Source organism: Schistocerca nitens, chromosome 1 (genome assembly GCF_023898315.1).
Source record: "Schistocerca nitens isolate TAMUIC-IGC-003100 chromosome 1, iqSchNite1.1, whole genome shotgun sequence".
Lineage (NCBI taxonomy): Eukaryota > Metazoa > Arthropoda > Insecta > Orthoptera > Acrididae > Schistocerca > Schistocerca nitens.
This window is the reverse complement of record NC_064614.1, coordinates 704,553,331-704,570,513: the sequence shown is the minus strand read 5'-3', so window position 1 is coordinate 704,570,513 and position 17,183 is coordinate 704,553,331. Positions and strand designations below refer to the sequence as shown.

Sequence of the window (17,183 nt, the reverse complement as noted above, 5' to 3'; positions counted from 1 at the left end):
TATTAAATCATGATGAGAAAATTAAGAGTTTTTTTTATTTAATAGACCTGTCATGGCATTGGTCTATTATAGTTTTTGAGTGAGTGACGTCTGGCCGCACTGTTAGTAAACATAGCGTACAGCACATGCACAGGAGGGCCGCTCTGCGATTTTCAGCAGAGGGTGTTTTAGTATGGCACCATCCATCTGCAAATCATTGTGCATGCGTGATTTCCACACCTGCGCTGTCTTTGCGCGCATGTTCTATATGCAGGATGTCGATGTGCGGATACTGTCAGTCGTACCTAGCCACCAGCAAGGTTGAACCACAGTTGCTCCAAGGAAATATTGTGGAATTTGCTCAACGTCATCCAACGGCAAACCTGTGAAGACATTTACAATTTATCAGTTCTTTCTTCTCACTCAAAGTCATATTCAGCATTGTCTCATGAAACAGAATTTGCAAATGATTTATTTGGTTTGGCATACAAGGGAAATAACGACCTCAGAATGACACTTTTTTTAAACAAGAAGAAAGAGAATAAAAGGTTTTACATTTTTGACGCATGACTGCTACATTATTTGTAGTCATTGAATATGTTGTGACTAATGGAAATTTTTAACAGACCAGTGGATATTTTTAAGAAACCAGGACTCAAACCCAAATGTGCTGCCTTTTGCAAGCACTTGTCTTAACCATTAGGCTACCTAAAAATATTGTTTCTGGAGGCATGCTCAGATAAGCTGATGTTAAAGGTAACTGCTTGCAAAACGCAGAAAATCATGGCTAAAATCTCAGCCTGTAACAAATTTCCATTAGTCACGACATAATCACTACATTGCAAATTCAGCATTCCTGACCCACTGCCACTAATATCTTATTGTATCATTGCATCTATATTGGTGTCATTCCGGTCAACCATTCATTTCAGTGAATCTGATGTAACTGATCTGTTGTTATAAATGTTTGTTATAAGGAAGATGCCATATTCATGACAAACCTCATTGCCTAACCAAAGAGAAAGAGAAAGCAATAGTCCCCATTCTCTTACACATGTTATTGAACTATAATCTACAGAGTAGTTAGTTTTCCTGTTCAAACTGTAAAATTGTCCTTCATGAATTATTTAATGGAACAAACTATTGACAGGTTATAGAGTAGTTTTTTTCCCAGGGAACTGAGCTCCATGTTAACCTTTTAGTTTATTATGGCTTTTGGTCTCTTTCTTCCAATATTTACAAAATTCTATAAAATATGATAAAACCTTTGTAAATAAGGGATACATGTTAAAACTCTCTTGAAGTGCCCAGTATCTGTCATGTGATAAGACTGACTGTTTTCTTTTGGAATACAAGGGAGCCATATATTTTGATGCCACTAGGTCAACTGTGTTATTTAGAATTCCGTTCTTCACTTTTTTGTTATTATTATTACATTTCCAGATTTTCACAGTCCGTATAGCAGGGCTTAAAAATGAAAAGCTGTTTTATGTCATTGTAATTTACCTTTATCAGCAAATCAGCTGCATCATATTCCACATTCTTAAAATAAGGTTTTATTTTCATTTACTTTTAAGTGCAGCTGTACTAATTTTTGTGATAGTACAATTAATTTTATTCTTAACATTTTTGTGTTTTTTAGGTGAGTGCAGCATTACAAGGTCAAACAGTACCTGTAACAGTGCGCCAGACATCACAGAGCCCAGTTCGCATCCAGGCAGCAACCAGTGGCACTGCTCCACTAGTAGCAGTTGCTGTGCAGCCTGCGAGTCAGGTGACACACACACAAGCAGCACCTGGCTCATCAAACGATACGGTGAGAAATTTTTATTAGTGTACTTCCTCTAACCGTGCTGGTATCTCCAAAAACCAAAAAAGCGTTCTTTTGTGGAAGAAGGTTATATAGAAACTCAGATTACTGGTGGAGGAGACAAATAACAGAACAAGGGCATTATCATTTACATTTTGTCTACTCTGGGTCACTTTTCCTATACTGCTGCCTATTTCCTCTTTCTTTGTCTCCATTTTTTCCCTCATCAACTAATTTCTGTACTTCACGGTTCCCACCCTTATGACTCCCACATTGCGAACTCATAACGTCACAGACTGGAGTTATTATAATGTGTAGTTAGTTTCTTCAAATATATTTTCGCCTATACTTATTTTCTACTTGTGGCTGATTGCTTTCTTATGGGATATTAACAGTAATTTACCCTCTAATCTCTAAAGTTTTTCATAATATATGTTCTCACATTCAACAACAAACACTGTTTTGAGCAGTAAGTGAAAATAGTTTCAGTAGCGATGAAAGTTTTTTCATTATGAAAGTGAACTTCCATACAGCATCTGATGAAATGTTAACACTTGTTAAAAGGTAGTACTTTTCATTTGATCTATTTAATTATGTTCCTGCAAACAATATTAGCTTTAAGTACTAATACATTGAAGGCGGAATCAGCAGCTTATGATAAATAGCATGTATTGATATAGTTAAATGTGGTGTGATACTGCAGTGGGCCCTCATCCCCCGTATGAACTGGAAAAGTTGACAGACCTTGTCTGATGAAAGATGTATACATAGAAATGAATAAGCAAATACCATGGAACAAAACATAAGAAAATTTTGCCAAGTAACAATCACAGCTTCATTAAGATGTGCAGGATCTTCATTAGAATAAGTCAAAATGTCTTACTGAGAACAAGATGTGGTCTGGGCAAGGAAGGGGCAGGGTGGGAGGGGAAATTACTAGAGGATCCAATCAGTGTCTTCCCAGTACAAGAGACCATGCTTGAGTGAGTTAATACAGTAATTAAATGTGTAAAGGAAAGAATATGTTCACCATGTAGCAGAGATGCTGAATTTTCAGCCAACAAGGACTTCATCGAAAACAGTCAATGCACACACACACACACATGAGACCACAGTCTCTGGCTGTTGAAGCCAGAAGAGAATGTGGCCATGTGTGTGTGAGTTGCGTTTGCATGCATGTGGCTGTGTGTGTGTGGGGGGGGGGGGGGGGGAGGGCGCGCACGCGTGCATACATGCATACATACGTTGACTATTTGCGCCTATATACAACTCAGCATATCTGCTATGTGGTAAGTAGCAACTATCCTTCTCACAATATTGTTACAGTCCATTTTGGATTGTCCATTGTTAGAGAATACATTCAGTGATTTGACAATCTGATTGTTGCAGTTTATGAAGTGAAAAATGTTTTAAAACCTGTTTGTAAATCTGACCGAGCCACATTGTTTAATCCAACATTTGCTTGTAATATCGTTTCGCATTGTTATTGTCGAAAGATATCAGCCATCACAGTGTTTTGTGATTTAATGGCAACAGTTAGCCCCAATCATAAGGAGGCTGTATGCTGCTCATTTGCAGCCACAAAGAAGTTATGTTGTTAACACTGTTTACAATTGAGCATTGTATGTTATTGTCCAATGATATGAGTAATTTTGTGGAAGATGAAGAGAAATAGAATACCTGCAAAAATTGCAGAGAAATAGAATACCTGCAAAAATGGCTAGTGATATGCTCACATAACCACAGACTTCTGCACACTGATACAATTCCAGATAAAGGAGCAAATAATATAGTCTTATAATGAAAAGAGCATATCAAAAACTAACTTAACTAAATGCTCCACACTTCTTAACTCTTAAAGTTAAAATAAGAATATTGTCACCATTTTGCTGTCTTTTGTGGAAGCAGTAGAACATTCAAGAATTGATCAATACGTTTATGAAAGTAATCACAGCTATTTACCATGTTTTCACATTTTCATGTATTGTTAGGAATGTATGCTCAGAAGGTGGCAGTGGTTAGCACACTGGACTCACATTCGGGAGGACGACGGTTCAATCCCGTCCGGCCATCCTGATTTAGGTTTTCTGTGATTTCCCTAAATCGCTCAAGGCAAATGCCGGGATGGTTCCTTTGAAAGGGCACGGTCGACATCCTTCCCTAATCCGATGAGACCGATGACCTCGCTGTCTGGTCTCCTCCCACACAGCAACCCAAGCAACTCAGAAGATGGGATGAAATGGTTGGAGGATATGGGAAATATTTTGAAGTTTTTACCCCGAGAATAGATCTGTAAATATTGTCTTAAAAAGACTGCATTTTTAAAAAATGCCAACTGTTTTCAAATACAGCTTTCAAATCATATTTTCAGAAATAAATGATAATTAACAAACTCTTTCAAAAGCTGTAATACTTTTTTGTCTGCACAGAAGTTCCCTCCTTTTCTATATAGTTTTATGAGAAGTTCTTAACTGTGTGTTACGTCAAGCCCTTCACCTGCCCTAGAACAGTTAACAATAAGTAATGCTAATGTGCTATTGAACACACATTCAAATATGGGTTGTGTTTCTAATAACTCATACAAATCTAAAGAGAATAAAAGTTCTGTTACCATTTAGGAATTATCTCTCTCTCTCTCTCTCTCTAACACACACACACACACACACACACACACACACACACACACCCTCTGTCTGTGCATGCTTCTTTTGTTTGTGTTTGTATGTGTGTCTGGGGGGGGGGGCACCCTTTTAACAATTCAATTTCTAAGAAATGATGGCCTGCCTTTATAATAATTGCATAGTCACCATTCACAATTTTTCATTATCGTATACAATGCAAATTGTAATATATTATTTATTCTTTTTTAATTCAATGATACATAAACATTTTACCTGCAAGTATTGTGGGTTCGGTGTAGAGCAACATTTCTCCAGAAAAATAAGTTATTCTAATGTTCTGTCACATTGTACAGCAACTTCTGCAATGTGTTTGTTGTAATTTAGTGCAGGTAAGAGTCTTGCATTGTTTCTTTGTGAAGACATTTTCCATCTATGGTTGTAACAATTATGACAAAGAAAAGAAGTAAAGTTGCTACTCACTATGTAGTGGAGACACCGAGTCGCAGGTAGGCACAATAAAAAGACAGTCAAACAAAGCTTCTCGCCAAACAGGCCTTTATCAGAACTAGACAAAAAAGAAAACACACACACACACACACACTCATGACCATTGTCTGTGGCTACAAAGGCTGGACTCGGCTTGTGAAAAGTGAAGATGAAGAAAAATGGAATACTTCCAGAAAAGGCTAGTGATATACTCGCATGACAACAGACAATGCCAGACTTGCCTTGGCAGCCAAAGACTATTATCGTGTGTGTGTGTGTGTGTGAGAGAGAGAGAGAGAGAGAGAGAGAGAGAGAGCCTCATTTATGAGTGTGTGCCTGCGCGTGTGTTGTCTAATTCTGCTGAAGGCCTATTTGGCCAAAAGCTTTGCTTGATGGTCTTTTTGTTGTGCCTATCTGCGACTTAGCATCTCCACTGTATGGTGAGTAGCAACTATCCTTTTCATAATACTGTCATTATTCCACCTTAGTTTTTCAATGTTTGATTGTATCTATTATCTTTTACAAACATCAAAATCAGTGCCATTTTACTTAATTTGTAACACTGACACAGTGTCAAAGGATATTTCATAACACATGTGGAACATACTGCAAGAAAACAAAACAAGCTGTTAAAACTTATACTTTCCAATTCAGCATATCAGTTAATTACAATAATAATAGCGCAATCAAGCAGACCTCAAGTATGCATTTCCATGGATTAGATACACCAACATCGTTCAGTGTATATGAAATTCAGTTCAGTACGCGTAACAGGAATAGGAGTTTGTCATGAAAAAAGGTTTGAACCTTATGTAAAAGCCAGCATAGGCTTCAGCTCTTTTGGAAACCTGTTAACAGTATTGAGGATTCTGCCAACAGGTAGTTAAGGATTTGTTCACAACACCCAGATCATTTCCTGTGTCATGTGCTCACTCAGTGGATGCTGATGTTTCTTTTAAACAACTTCACTTTGTAAACTACGAATCTAATAATTAAAAAGAGATGTGTGATGTAGTATAAAGATCCACAGAATGTTAAATAATGGCCTTCCGTAGCTTTGTGTATAAATAATACGTTATGCCAAAATGACTCACTTTTGAGCTGTAACACTATTTCTCTTTGAACGGAGTTCCTCCAAAATCTTATATCTTGTTATATCAAGGAATGAAGGTATCTGAAGCAAACAAATGAAGGTGCAGTATTCTTAAGGTACTTGCATTCTCTTTTGTGGGAGGTTATGCAACCTTTTGTCTAATCTCAACCATTCTACTTCATTGATCATGCCATGATTGTAGGAGTGTTGGGTGCCGGCACAACAAGCATAAATGAAATTCTGCTTAAGAATCTGCATGCACTGTGGTTTACTGCAATTAAGAGTCTGGAACTAGTTGTGAATTAAATGTTATTACTCTTCAGGACACAATTTCAATATGATTAAGTTTTTTAATCCGTAACATATATGCTTGTATCATTCATGAACAAAACAGATATTAGAATTTTCTACCGTATCTTCTGGAATCCATTTTCTGAGGTGGAACCCTGCTGTGCATTCCGCTTGACAGCATCCCATTAAACATCAGGCCATTTCGTGTTATACGAGAGTTTAAAGCAACCATTAACTTCCCATTGTTTCAGTGAAACTGAAACCAGCTAAATGCTTAAATGATGATTCCACAGTGTTTTTATTTATTTTGTAATATACTATCATTTACACGCTCAAAAGCTTGTTTGATGGTACAGTGACTGCAGTTTTTAAATCAGTATCATGCAAGAAGGATTACATTCCCAGTCAACTGAAAAGCCATCCCTGCAACCAAGTTTTGAGTCTGTCAATAAATTAAGCTGAGAAAAATGGACAATTTTCTCCTGTAAGTTGCTTCTTCAAAACTCTTTGGGGGTTAATAATATAATCTTTTCCTCCTTCCTTGTGTCGATGCCTCAAGGCATAACCACTGAGTATTATATCCATCTGGAAATAACTTTCATGAAAACTTACGTTGTGCAAGCAGTGAAGCACACGGATAATGAACATTGTACAGATCTTCATTATCCTATTTTATATCTTTTCATGATGATTACCTATTACCATAGCTACAACATTTGCCAGTCATGACTGGATAGACTGTGTCAGTCTTACAAGGTTATGATTATAATATAAGGACAAATTAGGATAAGTATTCTGACCGCCACCATCCTCTTGAAACCCAAAGTTGATTTATTAATTGTGAAGTAAGTTACTAATTTGGGTGGCTAGTCACATTTTCACAGCACTTGGCAGACTGAGCTAGTGACACTGCAGAGAGAAACAAATTCTTCTTCTTTGCTGTAAGTTGCATATGTTTTCTGACCATCCCCACCCTCTTGTAGCCCAAAGTTGATTTATTAATTTTGAAGTAAGTTACTAATTTGGGTGGCTGCTCATATTTTCACAGCACTTGGCACACCGAGATAGTGACACACTGCAGAGAGAGAGAGATAGCAGTGGTAAAATTTGAATAATACTCATCTTTTATTCTTCTTCTTTGTTGAAAGTTGACCATTCTAAAGTACAACTTTTTATACTGGTTTAGAGGATGTCTGGGTTCATTCTATTAAATAATATGAATGCTGGTGGACTTTCTGGTGTTGAACACTTATATTTTCAGTCATTCACAATATAAATCAATGTCATCCAGGATGTTAATGCAACACACACAACTTGTACTCTATCCTCACACTTCCAACTCATACTAACTACTCAAAGACAAAGATTTACCTCTAAAAACAAGTAGCAAAGAAAATACTATCATATATTGATCTATTTGTGCATAATCTTTGGAACATACATCTCATAAATAAAATACAAATAATTGTTTACCTTTTTAAGAAGTGCATAATCATCATTGTAATTACAATAAGTGTTTATACACTCCTGGAAATTGAAATAAGAATACCGTGAATTCATTGTCCCAGGAAGGGGAAACTTTATTGACACATTTCTGGGGTCAGATACATCACATGATCACACTGACAGAACCACAGGCACATAGACACAGGCAACAGAGCATGCACAATGTCGGCACTAGTACAGTGTATATCCACCTTTCGCAGCAATGCAGGCTGCTATTCTCCCATGGAGACGATCGTAGAGATGCTGGATGTAGTCCTGTGGAACGGCTTGCTATGCCATTTCCACCTGGCGCCTCAGTTGGACCAGCGTTCGTGCTGGACGTGCAGACCGCGTGAGACGACGCTTCATCCAGTCCCAAACATGCTCAATGGGGGACAGATCCGGAGATCTTGCTGGCCAGGGTAGTTGACTTACACCTTCTAGAGCACGTTGGGTGGCACGGGATACATGCGGACGTGCATTGTCCTGTTGGAACAGCAAGTTCCCTTGCCGGTCTAGGAATGGTAGAATGATGGGTTCGATGACGGTTTGGATGTACCGTGCACTATTCAGTGTCCTCTCGACGATCACCAGTGGTGTACGGCCAGTGTAGGAGATCGCTCCCCACACCATGATGCCGGGTGTTGGCCCTGTGTGCCTCGGTCGTATGCAGTCCTGATTGTGGCGCTCACCTGCACGGCACCAAACACGCATACGACCATCATTGGCACCAAGGCAGAAGCGACTCTCATCGCTGAAGACGACACGTCTCCATTCGTCCCTCCATTCACGCCTGTCGCGACACCACTGGAGGCGGGCTGCACGATGTTGGGGCGTGAGCGGAAGACGGCCTAACGGTGTGTGGGACCGTAGCCCAGCTTCATGGAGACGGTTGCGAATGGTCCTCGCCGATACCCCAGGAGCAACAGTGTCCCTAATTTGCTGGGAAGTGGCGGTGCGGTCCCCTACGGCACTGCGTAGGATCCTACGGTCTTTGCGTGCATCCGTGCGTCGCTGCGGTCCGGTCCCAGGTCGACGGGCACGTGCACCTTCCGCCAACCACTGGCGACAACATCGATGTACTGTGGAGACCTCACGCCCCACGTGTTGAGCAATTCGGCGGTACGTCCACCCGGCCTCCCGCATGCCCACTATACGCCCTCGCTCAAAGTCCGTCAACTGCACATACGGTTCACGTCCACGCTGTCGCGGCATGCTACCAGTGTTAAAGACTGCGATGGAGCTCCGTATGCCACGGCAAACTGGCTGACACTGACGGCGGTGGTGCACAAATGCTGCGCAGCTAGCGCCATTCGACGGCCAACACCGCGGTTCCTGGTGTGTCCGCTGTGCCGTGCGTGTGATCATTGCTTGTACAGCCCTCTCGCAGTGTCCGGAGCAAGTATGGTGGGTCTGACACAGCGGTGTCAATGTGTTCTTTTTTCCATTTCCAGGAGTGTATATGTTGACGTTCATACATTTTCGTACAGCTTTGTGGTAGTGGATTTCTGGGTTTGAGTCTTCAATTTTGACTCGAACATTTCATATGATCCAAGATCTATTAGTTCATTTATCTCACCATAACCACTTTTGTTACAGTATGCATAATAATTCTAGAACAAATTAGCATAAATACAGCACAACAATTAATAACATACAGAGTGAGAAATTTTCAACAAGTACATGTTCACTCGATTTCAGATAGTAGTGCACTATTTAGGCAGTCCAATTTGTTGTCTCACTGTCATAGAACACATTGCAGAAACCACCTGCAAAACCCTAGTCTGTCTTTTTAGTCCACCACAGGATTCAGGTTTTGGACAGGGTGGAAAGTTAATGGATACTAGCCGTCATCCATCAAAACCACCCAGACTAACCGATGAGTTGTCAGAGGTGCTCCTTCCAAACGGAACAGTCTCTTCAAATACAGCATCCCGTGTTTGAAGTCTTCCAGCATCACAATGATATCCCGCTAATGAGCCTGTTGGGGCAGTGACAGGACGAGGGACATTTATGTGTGTGAACCGACAACCATAGCGCTGCCCATCAACCGACGAACGGCAACAGTGCAATCCCATGCCAATCGGAGCATGTGGTGCCAAGTTTCCGGAGTTTAAAAATGGTGTGTCGTCGATCTACACAACATTAGTAATTTTGGTTCCTACTGGCAGCTACCCAGGGTTAAAACTTCGTGACACAATTATTCTCCACCCTGTATTTAGGTGCTACAATGAATTTCCAATACACTAAAGTTCTCCATCATTTCCAATGCAGGTGTTATCATAGCAGAATTGCAAAATACGTTACCATTTTAGACATTAAATAAAGATTTTGTAATTCTACATAGTCAAATGTTAATTTAACAACAGAAAATCCAGTATGGAATACCTTACATATTACAAAAACCCAACAGTGGTTGGCACCACGTTGTGCTGGTTATTGTGCCCCCACTGAAAGAATTTTGGCCCGCATAGACCAATATCTCCACCCAATTGTGCATAATCTTGCCTCCCACATCAAAGACACCAACCACTTCCTTCACTGACTCTCCACCATCCCCACCCCTTTACCTCCTGGATCCCTACTTGTCACTGTTGACGCCACCTCCCATACAACAACATCTGTCATGCCCACATTCTTACCGCTATTGAACACTACCTATCCCAATGTCGTTCAGACCCCAAACCCATTACCTCATTCCTCACACACCTTACTAACTTTATTCTAACCCACTACTTCTCTTTTGAAGGGAAAGTATATAAACAAATCTGGCACAGTTACGGGCACCCGTATGACAGCCTCCTGTACCAACCCTTTTATAGGCCATCTAGAGGAGACTTTCCTCTGGTCTGGTTCAGGTTCACTGATGATATCTTCATCATCTGGACTCAGAGCCAAGACACCCTATGTTTGTTCCTTCGCAGCCTCTTCACGTGGTCCTTCTCAACCCAGTGTGCCACCTTCCTAGATGTTGACCTCCTCCTCTCTGATAGCTCTATCCACACCTCTGTCCACATTAAACCCAACAACCACCAACGGTACCGGATTTTCGACAGCTACCATCCCTTTCTCAACAAAAAATCCCTCCTATACAGACTGGTCACCTGGGAACGGCATTCTGCAGTGCCAAGAATTCCCTTGCTCAGAATGCCGAGTGTCTCATCCAGGCCTTCACAGACAGGCAATATCCGCCAGACCTAGTTCACAAACTGATCTCCCATACCATTTCCCCTCTCACCCCCAATCTTCCCACTGCCCCCAAGAATCAGCCAAAAGGAGTGTCCCCTTCATCACCCAGTACTGAGGAACTGAACCACATCCTTCGCCAGGGCTATGATTGCCTACCATCATGCCCTGAAATGAGGAACATCCTACCACAGACACTTCCCACCCTTCTAAAGTGGTGTTCCATTGCCCACCCAAGCTCCCCAACATTGTAGTCCATCCCTATGCCACTCCCAATCCCAAACCCTTGCCGTAAGGATCATATCTCTGCGGGAGACCCAGGTGCAAGACCCATCAGTCCTGTCACAGATTTATCCTACTCCATTAGAAGCTGGGATAACTGTGAAAGCAGCCATATCATTTACCAGCTCTGCTGCAATCATTGCACAGCTTTTTATATTGATATGACTACCAACCAGCTGTCCACCATGATGAATGGTCACTACCAAACTGTGGCCAAGAGCAAAGTAGACCACCCTGTGGCACAACACGCAGCTGAACGTACTTGATTTCAATGGCTGCTTCACTACCCGAACCATGTGGATCCTTTCGTCCACCACAAGCTTTTTCTGAACTGCGCAGATAAGAGTTTTCCATACAACACATTCTCTGCTCCCATAATTATCCCCACTTCAATTAATACTAAAATACTGTCCCCACACTCTCCACCCAACAGTTTCCACCCCCTCTGTCATATCATCTCCTCCCCATTCTTGTTTCCCACTGTGTTTATGTACATTTGCCAATGCATCCACTCATCTTTCCCCAATCCTCTCCTTTTTTCCCAAACTCCCCACCACAACCTCATGACACTGTGACTGCTGGCATTCTGAGATGCTGATGTTGGTGGTCATGTGTGCCTGAGGTGTGCTTGCTTGTGTGTATGTTTCTATTTTGCTGATGAAGGCTGTGGCCGAAAACTTTATGTAAGTGTCTGCTTAACTTGTCTTCTTTTGAAACATGGGAATATACGTATGCAGCTCATCTTTTCAGTTTCTAATACACTATACTGTTATTTTTCAACCGGAACCTGGCTGAAGTATTTTTATCAATGAATCTGTCAATAGATGCATTCCTACATATCCATTTTCGTAATATGTAAGGTGTTTTGTTCTACTTCCGTACCAGATGATTGTAACCAAAACCGGTAGTACAGGGAAAGCACCAAATACAGCTTTGTGCTATGAATTTTGTGAACAATAAGGAAATCTGTTTTTACATCTTGGCCAAAATTGATTATTAAACGAAGAAAAAATACATCACTGTTCATTTTTACTACAGATTTATTAATTTCATCAATAAATTTGTATGTCATTATGTACTCAAAAGTTGCATTTTTAAGGGACAACTTTATATGTATTATTTTTGATAGTCTAGCTCCTACAGCCTAATTTAAAATTTATTGGCATCTGATATTTAAGGTCTGCAGGCAACCAACAGATTACTCCACCTACAAAAATCTGAAATTCACTTGTAGTATAGAACTAAACTTGTTAAAAATCTAATCTTACTGGTAATTTTAATTATGACCAGAGATAAGTTGATGTTTTTGAAACAGATGAAATGTTCTCAGCCAGAAAACAGTTTCAAATTTACCACATCCTATTTTAAAAGCTGTTGAACTCATTCAAATATACTGTGTTCCCATTGATTACGAAACTGCAGTTGACCTCTTCATATGTATGTTATTTTTCAACTTGAACCTGACTTGTATTTTTGTCACTTAATGTGCCTGCCACTTCTCAACTAGGAATCATTTCCTATGTTTCCATTTTTGTAATAGGAAAGGTATTTTTGTTTGAGTTTTGTACCAGATGGTGATGTCTTTTTTTATCAATAAATGTAGCTCCTTCATTTATCTGTGTGTTCTCAAACTCTGTTTTTCACTTTATTTTTCATTTCAGAAGGAGCTTTTAGATGCAAATGTCATATACACTCTACAGTTATTATCTCTGTGGACAGATAGTATTAAAGGCGTCATACATCCAACACACATTTTTCAGTGATAACATGATACATCCACACTAAAGTTGCATTTAAATTAGTTGGCATTTGGCAGCGAGGGACTGCTCCCATGATAAACCAATGGGAGCCTGACATTGTCCACTATGATTGTGTTGGCACTTTTGCGTAACAATCATTGTGCCTGCCACTTCTCAACTAGGAATCATTTCTGTATGCAAAAATTTCACCTATTTTAGGTGAAAATCCTAACTTAGGCCCAAATTAAACAGAATTTTCATATGCTCAGAAACACTATAGAAATTATGCCATATGTGAATTACAGAATTTTTTATGATTCTAGTAAGAGATGGAAAAATTATCCTTCAATTTGTTACAAATTTGAGGGAGGGGGCATTTTCCTAAGCTTATAGACACCAAACACCATGTGATGCAAAACTTTAGGAAGATAATTTATCAAGCAAGGTATTTTGATAACCAATGAGAATAAAGCATATTTGAATGAATTCAACAATTTTCACAATATGAAATTGTAAACTGAAACTGTTTCCTGGCTGAGAAAATTTCACCTGTTTCAAATATCAACGTATCTCTGGTTCTAATTAAAAGCAGCAGTAAGAACAGATTTTTGGAGTGTTTAGAGACACTAGGAAGATCCATATGTCATGTGAATTTCAGATTTTTGCGAGAGGGGGGGGGGGGGGGGGAGTAATCAGCCGGTTACCTGCAGACAATACTTGTCACTGCCTCGCCTGCATAAGACCTTAAATATGAGATATGAAGTAATTTAAAATTAGGCTATAGAGGATAGATCATCAAAAACAAACAGAAAAAGTGTGCCATAAAGAATACAACTTTTGAGTGTATAATAACGAATTTATTCATTGAAAGTAAGTACTTATATGTTTTGCAGTGTATTCTACCTGTGGTTATGTATTACATATGATATTATTCAAACACCTTCCACGACTCTGCAGTCACACTGTCATTCTTTCAATGAAATTTTCCCTAACTTCTCAGCATATTTACATCTCTAGTTCTGAAATTATCTGATGAATTTCAAATACTCTCACAAGCAGAAATCATATACTATCAAATTAACAAGATCTGGGTGACCAATACATGTCACTGATGCAAAAAATCACCCAGCGAGGGAATGTCTCTCATAGCCCAGCCAGGGAACGTCTCATAACAAGTAAATTGTGGCAATTGATGTGTGTCACAGATTGCACCACCTAGTTGAACTAAATGTCTTCAGTATTCACACTATCAGTTCAGATCACAAAAATTCTCTTAACATATTCAGTAGTGTGCACCGCCCCCTGTTAATGCATTTTCGGCACCATCTTCCAAGAAGTACAGTCAAGTTCGGCCTCGGCCCAAATGCCAACAGCACACAGTCATTCTTTTCTGTACCCCAAATGCAATTTTGTTTGTTCATGAAGCCATTCAGAAGAAAGAATATTTCATCAGTGAACATCATTTGCTGGATGAAATTGCTGTCCATTCTTCATTTCACAAATAGATTTCACCAGACTTACAGCAGCATTATCACTTACAGTGATGGTGCTTTCCACAGAACGACCAACAGGACATCCCAAGGGTTTAGTGGCTGCAACCGAACTGTTTTTCTCAAATTTAGCAATCAGTCACATCACAGTCAACTTATTCGGTGCATATGTTGACCAAACATTCCATGGAGTTTGCAAACAGTCTTTGCACAACACTGACCATATTTTAATAAGTTTTCACATACTGTCCATCACAAAATGCTGGATCAGTAACCACAAAGAAATTGGATGAAAATAATGAAACGTTTAGTGCTGCCAGCTTACTAGCTCAGAAATGAAAGGCATTTCATAAGCTGTATTCTTTATAGGACACCCCTTATATACGTCCAGTGCTTGCCCTTCAATTTGACATTGCTTTGGACTTACATGTCAATCTTATCACACTTTTTATTCAAGTAACTCCTTACTTAGTCATATAAGCATGGGTGAACATTGGGGGGTGCCCTCTTGTTATGTCGTTCTGCAGCTGTAAGTCTGGTAAAATCTATTCTCCAATGTTCACAACAGCTGGATATTCCCACAACCAGGATGCAATGAATTCTGAAAGAAAATCTATATATTTACCAATAAACATAAATCAATCAAACAAATCTCTCTCCTGGAGAATTATATATGTTTCCATGTCCAGCAGTTGGTTGTTTTTTTAAAAAAGATTGAGAATCCATCTCTAATGAGCTCATTGTCTAAAGAATGTTAAACCCTACTCTTCTTTTCTTTCCTTCCTTCAACTTTGTAAATGACACTGACTATTTCCTAGTGAACCACATGTCTCAAGCAACCACACACTACTAGTGATCAATCAGTTTTCCTTTTTAAAGTTACAATCATAGCTCACAGGTTTACTGAAAATCTCCTTCCATTGCTCAATAGCCCTTTATTTTTAACATCTTTTGAACTTACAATACTAACTTAAGAATTCACATTCCTCTGTGATGCAGTTGTGAGGTCTTACATGTGTGCGGGCGTTCTCGCGCGCGCACACACAAACACACACACACACACACACACACACACATGGTGTTTTACACTGTATTCTAACATTATGCTTTTGTTCCAGGCTCAGTGAAATGTGGAAATGAATCAGAAAGAAGAGACTGTTGATATAAGTATCAATTTGTGTATAACATCAGTAATTTAATTTTTCAATAATTTGTTCCCTCCCATATCCAGTTTGTACAATGTGTATTTTAATACTGATGTTGGCTTATCGTTTTAGCCATAGCATTTAGTTGTAAAAGGTGTACCATAACGTAAATGTCGATGTCAAATCGTGCAATGAGTAAATCACAGTATAACACAACTGGATGTGTGTATCATTTCAGTTTACTGTGAGTCATAGGCCTACAGCATAAAGAAGTGTTCTGCTTAAACTGATTCACAGATCTTATTTTCAAGGACAGACTCTTTTCTGATGTTTGAAACTCAAATGGAAGAACTTGAATGTTCAGTGAGAGATTTGTACTTAAGAGAATTCTTGAAATAACCACCCATGAATCGTATTTAGTTCCAAGAAAAGTTTTTTCAGTAATATTAGTAATTATACAAGTTACTTGTAATTCATGGACATCCTCACCTACCCTGCTTCAAGTATCATTTAAATTAGCATCCATCTGTAAACAACTTTTAGCGAAATACCTACAGTGTTAAGTTGCAGTTCGTGGTAAATTAAAAAAATATATATAATGAATGAAAACATATACATGTATGGAACTCCATGAAATATTTATGTACTAATGCATGCTGGCAACGATTTTTTTTCTTCATAACCTGTAGATGATTATTCTTGTGTCAACAAATAGTGTTTAATGCACTACATACATGTTAGAGATGGGAAAAAATGGCTTCCTGAAGTTAAAAGTTAACATTCACAGATGGACTAGTAATGTAGGTCTAAATAACCATTTCCTCTGTTTTTAATGTATTTCATAACTTTCATTTTGTATTGTATTTTCACTGTATTGCATACTATATTATTTTAATCTTGTTTGTTACAATGCTTTTTAATGGTCACAGTTGTAACAATTTAGTATAATCTGTCCTTGAAAAGAATAGAATGTGGAGAAGAGAAAGATGATACATGCACATTTTAACAAACACAGTTTTAATAACAACAGACACTCCAGGCTAGGCACGTTTGTAAAACAAATAATTGTCATGTTTGTATGTGATAAAATAAATGTAACTGTCAAGTTTATATTTAAGTGAGTGTAACTAAATGGATGTCTGAAGACTGTAAGTGGAAGACTTGTTGTATCTTTCATAAAATCGTGTAAATTACAGTGATCTGAATTTGTATATAAAATGAGTTTGTATTTCTGTGAAGATCCAAATCCCATCTGTTTCTTTTCCTTCGTTCCTCCTCTATATAAGACCTTTTCAGGGGTGGTGGTGGGAGGGGAGAGGAAGGAGGAGGGTGAGATGAAATACCCATAACCTCTCCCTGTAATATAGACTGTGAGGCAACAATTATATTTATCTTGTCATCATGTGGTCACTGCACAAAAAGCCTACAGCCCAATCAACAACAAAAATTAGGGGGAAGAAACATGGAGCCACAAAATTGTGTGTTGGTAGAAAGGAGTGCCGTGAACAACGTACTAAAAATCCTGACCAATGAGGCATGAGCATTAGGGAGGGGGGCCACATCCAGAGGTCACTTT

General features: G+C 39.2%; 1 protein-coding gene across 3 annotated transcripts in view; it reads left to right on the top strand.

Annotated features, from left to right (window-relative positions):
• The window catches only part of LOC126259706 (helicase domino), a 444,931-nt gene extending 428,129 nt beyond the window's left edge, over nt 1–16,802 (top strand). For all 3 annotated transcript variants that reach the window (XM_049956690.1, XM_049956698.1, XM_049956682.1), the window contains 2 exons: nt 1,622–1,795; nt 15,581–16,802. In XM_049956690.1, the coding sequence (XP_049812647.1) occupies nt 1,622–1,795; nt 15,581–15,589 (183 nt within the window). In that variant the 3' untranslated portion in view covers nt 15,590–16,802. The remainder of the gene's footprint in view (nt 1–1,621; nt 1,796–15,580) is intronic.
• The last annotated feature ends 381 nt before the right edge of the window (nt 16,803–17,183 follow it).